The 7,562-nt window shown below is 30.7% G+C and overlaps 3 protein-coding genes across 3 annotated transcripts; 1 reads left to right on the top strand and 2 right to left on the bottom strand.

Moving 5' to 3' along the window:
* Positions 1-564: 564 nt before the first annotated feature.
* On the bottom strand, positions 565-1,050 carry LOC117172914 (histone H3). Its single transcript, XM_033361207.1, has one exon. It carries the CDS (start codon positions 1,015-1,017, stop codon positions 607-609), a length of 411 nt encoding a protein of 136 aa, XP_033217098.1. The 5' UTR covers positions 1,018-1,050; the 3' UTR covers positions 565-606.
* Positions 1,051-1,228: 178 nt separating this feature from the next.
* LOC117172580 (histone H4) lies at positions 1,229-1,645 on the top strand. The gene has a single exon (XM_033360655.1). The coding sequence runs from the start codon at positions 1,284-1,286 to the stop codon at positions 1,593-1,595; it is 312 nt and encodes a 103-aa protein (XP_033216546.1). The 5' UTR covers positions 1,229-1,283; the 3' UTR covers positions 1,596-1,645.
* Positions 1,646-7,154: 5,509 nt separating this feature from the next.
* On the bottom strand, positions 7,155-7,558 carry LOC117173793 (histone H2A-like; the record flags this gene model as incomplete). The annotated part of the gene is made up of 1 exon (XM_033362436.1): positions 7,155-7,558. A coding segment is annotated over one exon (351 nt), but the record flags the coding sequence as incomplete, so codon positions are not given.
* Positions 7,559-7,562: the final 4 nt, after the last annotated feature.

Genomic DNA, 7,562 nt, shown 5'->3' with positions numbered 1-7,562 from the left:
AAATTGTAATTTCGTGCTTATCCAATTTGAAATAAAAAATTTTTTCAATTCATAATAATTTTGTTATTGAATTTATATTTTGACACAATCTAAATTAAATTTCGTCATTTGGACAATCTTTGTTGAATTAACCTCAAAATATTGACAAATATATTTTTATGAATAACAAAATTCAGAAATAACGAAGGGCAAAATAAAGAAAACAAGCATGCACATTAAAGGGATTGTGAGGTTGCCTTGTTTATCTTCTTTCCTTCCTTATTTTTTTGGTACGTGAAGTTTAACTTTTTATTTATATGACATTTTATGATTGTAAAAAAATTTGCGATAGTCAAAGAAAACGACCTCTTCTAATAAAAATCCTACTTTAGTCGACAATTTTGTCAACTGCACACGTAACTATTCAATATTATACTCAGAGTATATGGGGTAAATTTAAAATGCCGTTTGGGCAAGGAATATTTGAAAATCAATTGGGAAGAAAATTAACGCATAATAAACATATAAGCCAACTGAACATGTAGTAGAACAATAAGAAATTCCGTCGTTAAAAAATATGTTGGCCCTGAAAAGGGCCGATTGTTTTGAAGAATTTGAAGTTAAAAATTAAGCACGTTCTCCTCGAATACGGCGAGCCAACTGGATGTCCTTAGGCATGATGGTGACACGTTTGGCATGAATGGCGCACAAGTTAGTGTCTTCAAAGAGACCAACCAAGTAAGCTTCGCTGGCTTCCTGGAGAGCCATAACGGCAGAACTCTGGAAACGAAGATCAGTTTTGAAATCTTGAGCAATTTCACGAACCAGACGTTGGAAAGGAAGTTTGCGGATTAAAAGCTCAGTGCTTTTCTGATAACGACGGATTTCACGAAGAGCGACGGTTCCAGGCCTATAACGATGAGGCTTCTTTACTCCTCCGGTGGCGGGAGCACTCTTTCTTGCAGCCTTGGTAGCCAATTGCTTCCTTGGCGCCTTACCACCAGTAGATTTACGAGCGGTCTGCTTGGTTCGAGCCATTTCAAATTGATGAGAAGTTCGTTTCTGTTAACGCGGAACGAGCGAACCAGAATGATGAAAAAAATTTGTCGCTATGGTGTTTTATACAGTTTACAGGCTACCGCTTATTGGCTCATGGTGACTAAGAAGGGACGCACGCTCATTGGTTATTGGCGACGCAGAGGGAGTTAAGACTTTCAGCATGGATAAAACCAGCGCCAAAACCGCGATTTCATTCATTCATCGTTTTCTTCTGCTTGTGACTGAACGTAGTACTTGCTGCTAAAATGACAGGTCGTGGAAAGGGAGGTAAAGGACTTGGAAAAGGAGGAGCAAAGCGGCATCGTAAAGTTCTTCGTGATAACATCCAGGGAATCACGAAGCCTGCAATTCGTCGTCTTGCCCGTCGTGGAGGCGTAAAGCGTATTTCTGGCTTGATCTACGAAGAAACTCGTGGCGTGTTGAAGGTGTTTCTTGAAAATGTTATCCGAGATGCTGTTACCTATACTGAGCACGCCAAAAGGAAGACCGTCACAGCCATGGACGTCGTTTATGCCTTGAAACGCCAAGGCAGAACTCTTTACGGTTTTGGAGGTTAAATTTGACATTTTGTCTACCATCTACTAAATACAATCGGCCCTTTTCAGGGCCACCAAATATTTTCACGTTGGATTGCTCTGGTTTTTTTATACATGTGCGTCTTTTTTGATAATTGCATGAGGTAGCATCGCTTCTTATTGATTTTTCCGGTCGGAGCCCTCGTTAACATTAAGTTTTATTCTCGCTTCCGGTTGGCAATTTTATCTGTTTTTAACACCATGCGTGTACGCTAATTAGTATGTGCACGGGGCAGACTAATTATTAGTATACGGACAAGTCTTTCATCTCTTGTTGGTAATCCATATTTTTTTAGTAATTGTAAAAATAGCCCTTCGGCGTATTTTAGCTCCTCCACTTTCATAACAGCACATTCATAGACTTACACTAGTCATCTATTCAATTGCACACATATTTGATCCTAGTCTATGATCTTTTTGGACAAAGTTTTTTTAATCTCTTATTTCTGAATTTTGATGCTAGCATTAGTTCATGGGTTCGGGTCCTCAACATGGCGTCTAATCTTTACATCGGGTGTCGTTAAAATTCGGAACTCCCTAACCCATAACCAGTCTAACCTTACAGAGCCTGGACAGATGGTTCTAGAATGTACAGGAAATGAGTCAGCAGATGTATTGTGATAGCGTTCCTTATATTATATTCACTCGTTATTTGATATTGAAAAGAGGCACTTCGAGCATAAATGAATTATTTCACAATCATTAGGATCGAATAATTATTGTATTTAATTATATGTGAGCCTTCTACAATTGATTCACTAAGTATAATCAGTTACGAAAGAATTTAATATATTTTTAACTGATACAGTTTTAGCAAACATTTCATTATTCGTATTTGTCTTTCGACATGAGATGATGCCTAGTTTTCCTTTCGCTTTATAGGAGATTGCTTAATGCCAATAAAAAAATACTAGCTGAGGTGGCACTTTATTTTAAAGTAATGCAGTGCTGCAAGGTAAACGACATTTAAGTGGAAAGATTTTCACATGCACTTTAAATAACACTAATAGTTCAACTAAAACCTGTCACTAACCTCCGTTCCCAATTTTTTACTTTTTTTTAGTGAGTAGAATTTTCGACCAAAAAATGTAGCAGCATAGTTACATTTTCAAAAAAACGAAATAGGTTTTGTGTTTATACAATTAATATTGAACATAAAAAAACGAATTTTCTACGAGACAAATTTCCGCAACAAATTAAACTATTTCTGTACAAAACTGTTCAATTTTTAACAAAGAAGTTAATTTTCTACCCCAAGGATTAGTTATACATTTTCAAAGAAATGGTTGAATGTTCAACCAAAAATGAATAGTCACATTTTAAGTTTGAAATTAATTAATTCTCAACCAATAAAATCAAACTTTCAACCCGAAAATATGAATTTTTGGCAAAGACATTGATTTTCACCCAGATATAGTTAAATTTTAAGAGAAAATTAAGATTTGCAATTTCAAAAATTATTTTAAGAATACTTTTCATAAGATATAGAGAATTGTAGGGCTTTTTAAATTTGGTATAAAAAGAATTTATAGGAATAATTCTGAAAGATATCTTAGTTTTTAAAAATTTGAAAAATAATTTATAATTTGAAACTAAACGTACTTTTTTTTAACTTTTTCAATAAGATTTCGCGGTTTTGAATTATTTTGCAAGATTTTAAGATAACAAAAAAAGTTTTCTTCATACTCGAGGGTAAATTAAAAATAAGTATTTACTGAGTGTTTCGTCCCGAAATTTGGGATGAATAGCCAAATATTTTTCATTACTCGCAGTTAATTATTTATTATGAAAAAATAATTTAAAGAGAATGTGTAAAAAGGGTTAGAAACAAATTTTGCTATATAAAGAATAATTGAACAATCAATCAAAAATAAATTGAACATATTAATTCTCGAATAATAAAATTCCTGAAAAATGTATATAATATTACGTAGATAAATTTTGCAACGTTTATAAACGAAAATAAATTTTTGTTTTTTATTTTATGTATAATTTACAAAATCTCTAGGTGTGTAAAACTTAGACGGCTATTAAGAGTTATTGGGATTAAATTAATTTTTGTTTTACCTATCACCAGGTGCAAATAATCACCAAAAGCAATTTAGGAAATTTTATAATTTCGTTTATAAACGTTTCAAACTTAAGCCACATATAATATTGACGAATTCGAAAATTCTTGAATAATAAAATTTTAGAACAGTTTATTAGAGAAAGAGAGAGTAACTTTTATAATATTACTTAATAATTAAATTCCTGAACAGTTTGTAATATATTACCGAATTGAAATATTCCCGAACAGTTTATCATATTATTACCGATTTTAAAAATTCCTTCAAAATAAAATTTACGAATTGGAAATTTTCCGATTAATAAAATTCCCGAACAGTATATAATATCACCAAATTGGAAAATTACTGAATAATGCAATTCACAAATTGGAAAATTCTCTAATAAAATTTCGAAAAATTCCGAAGAATAAAATTCCCGAACAGTTTATAATATTGTCGAATAAATTCACAAGCAGTTTATAATATTACTCATTTGCAAAATTCCCAAATAATAAAATTCACGAATTGGAAAATTCCATAATAATAAATTTCTCTAATTGGAAAATTTCCGAATAATAAAATCCCCGAACAGTTTACAATATTATTGAATCGGAAATTGAAAATTTTCGAATAAAATTCCCGAGAAGTTTATAATATATTACAGAATTGGAAAATTCCTGAATGATTAAATTCACGATTTGCAAAATTCCCGAATAATAAAATTCACAAATATTGGAAAAATTGCGATTAGTAAAATTCTCGAATTAGAATATTTCCGAATAATTAAACTCCCGAACAGTTTAGAATATTACCGAATTGAAAAATTCCCGAACAGCTTATAATATCACTGAATTGGCAAATTCCCGAATAATAACATTTTTTGATTTGAATAATAAAATAATTCCCAATTGAAAGATTTGCGAATAATGAAATTCCCGAATTGGAAAATTATTGACAATGAAACAAAATTTTGGATAAATATTATTTACCTATAAAAAATTCAAATTTTAAATGTTTTTAAAACCTTTTTTAAAATTTTTAAACGTTATTTAAAATTATTTTTGAATTAAAAAACAAACAATAGTGTTGACAACATTTGGAGGGATTCAATTTAGCGCAAATTTATCTCCAAATTTATCATTTAAAATAGAAATAAAAACTCCATTCTTCAGAACGCATTTTGAATTAAAAAAATAATATGCACATTTTCAAAATTAGTGAATAAAATTCCCGAATTCTAAACAATTATTTTTCATAAATATATTTCATGTATTAAAAATACAATAATCAAGTTTTTTAATGAAATTTTTTGTTTCAATTATTGTTATTTTAAATTCAAACAATAATTTTGAAAACTTTAAACATTGAAAAATTTTTTTAAATATAAAAATAATTGATTATTTTATTTTTAATCAATAAGTATTAATTACAATCAAAATTTTCATGTTTAAATTCAGGAATTTTCTAGTTTGTACATTTCATAATACGGCAATTCTCTGTCGGGAATTTTATAATTCTGAAATTTTCCAATTAGAAAATTTTATTAATCAGGAATTTTTTCTGATTTTTCGTTTTTATTACATCGAATGAAACTTTTTTTAGCTTTAAGCCTCTTAATTTTTTAATTCAATTGACCGTCAACAATTTTTGAGAACTGGAAACAAACGGGAAATTTTTTTCTTTTATGAAAACGGATACCCTGTAGATTAAAAAACTTCCTTTAGAATTAAAAAATAATGGAAAAGCCTTTTACATTTTCCATTAAAAAATAATGTTATGTACATGAGAATGTAAATTTAATAAAAAGATATTGCAAAAAAAAAAGAATTATTCCAATTTTCAAACACATTTTCATTTAACGTTTTGTCCTAATATTTTTTGTTTTTATTGCAATTTTGCCTTCAATGGGGAAAAAAATTCATGTTAATGGTAGAAAAATTACGACGACAGCAAAAGAAAAAATGACTTCTTTAATAACCCTGCATTAATGATGAAAAAATGAAGGAATTTTGAAAATGCAGTTTTGCAGCCAACCTCCTTAATTAATTTTGAATAAAATAAAATGTTTGCAATTTAAAATCAGTACTTGAAGGTATATAAATTAAACACAATTCAAAGCTACGCAAGTTAAGTTGTTCACTTTTTATAAATTAAAAGATTGCATAAAAAGTCGAATTATTCTGTAGAGATATAACGTTTGATAAAACAGTTTATTTTAAACTGTTGTCACAGCAAGACAAGAGATTTCTTTGCAAGGATTTTCTGTCTTTGTTTGAACAAAAATACCGATAAGGCAGTTTTTTATTGATCCAACGTTAATGTGCGATTGTACGCCGAGGTTTCAATTATTTAATCATAATAAAAACCAATTTAATATCTAAATGATCAAAGGATGCAGATCTTTTTCCAAAATTTTATTTGAAAATTCTCTCCAGAAATTTTTGAGTTTTTAAAAAAAATAGATATATTTCAATCGCCCAATATGTAGGCGGATTCGTATTTTCAAACAATAATTTACTTTTAATAACTTCTAAAAAGCTTCTAAATTTTTTATTGGAATCTGCAAAATATACATTTTATTTTAAATTATTTAAAATCATTTCAAGTCGGCAAACTTGTTGCTTAATTTTCAGGTATGTATAGGCACCATCCGATTACATTTTTTCTACTACTTTTCGGTCTATTCATGTGAGTGAGCTTACTCCAGCAAGGGTCTTTTGTCCACATGCATGGTAAGTACGGAAATTTAAACATTTTTAATTTTTCAACTAGCGATTTAAAAAAAAGTATTATCAGCATCTACGAATTTTTCCGATTTCAATGATATATTACTCGCCCAGAAAAGTTAAAAATTTGAAGGAGTTTAATATCAAGAAACAGCTTTACAGTCAATTTAATACTAAATACTTGTAAAATGTTGAACCTTTACAGAAAAATTACATGCCTTTGGAATCGGAAAAATACGGAGATCCCAAATATATTATTTTCAAGTCACAGATAGTAAAATTATGAATTTTTTAATGTCACATTTTTTTCCCATTTACTAACAAAGGACCCCTGAGGAAAGGAGTGCCTCCAAGTTCGCAGGTGCTGCCCTGGGTAAGAGCGTGCCGACCACTGGGATAACCTGCTAACTGGTGACTTTAGAAACAATACCTCATTGGCTTATCCATATTTCAATGGTAGGTACAGGTATCCTTATTCATCTTTGCTATGGTTGTAATTTCTTAGAATTATCGTCGAAAAAAAGCACATGTTAATATCAAGCTAAGTAAAAATAAAAAAAAGCACGGGTTTTTTGGCATGGATTATGAATTTTCAATGAAAAAAATAATAGAAGATACTTCAACAAAGATCAATTTAACTTTGCAACCAAAATCAATTGGCGAATACTTTATAAGACAATATATTCAATTTGAACTTCAATTCATCGAAAATTAAAAAAAAAATGTTTATTTCAACAAAGTAAGGTTCTCACGTTAGGAAAATTTGGTGGCCCTTAAAAGGGCCGATTGTTATTTGCTTGTTAAATTAAAATTTTAGAACTTAGGCTTTCTTCTCGGTCTTCTTGGGCAAAAGAACAGCTTGGATGTTAGGCAATACACCACCTTGGGCGATAGTGACTCCAGAGAGCAGTTTGTTCAATTCCTCGTCGTTTCTGATGGCGAGTTGAAGATGACGAGGGATGATTCTCGTCTTTTTGTTGTCTCTCGCGGCATTTCCTGCCAATTCAAGAACTTCAGCAGCCAAGTATTCCATGACAGCTGCCAAGTAAACTGGAGCTCCAGCACCAACACGTTCAGCGTAGTTTCCCTTGCGAAGAAGCCGATGAATTCGACCAACTGGGAACTGAAGACCAGCCCTGTTGGAACGAGTCTTTGACTTTCCCTTGACTTTGCCA

The sequence above is a fragment of the Belonocnema kinseyi genome, chromosome 5 (genome assembly GCF_010883055.1).
Source record: "Belonocnema kinseyi isolate 2016_QV_RU_SX_M_011 chromosome 5, B_treatae_v1, whole genome shotgun sequence".
NCBI lineage: Eukaryota > Metazoa > Arthropoda > Insecta > Hymenoptera > Cynipidae > Belonocnema > Belonocnema kinseyi.
This window is presented reverse-complemented; position numbering and strand designations above follow the sequence as displayed.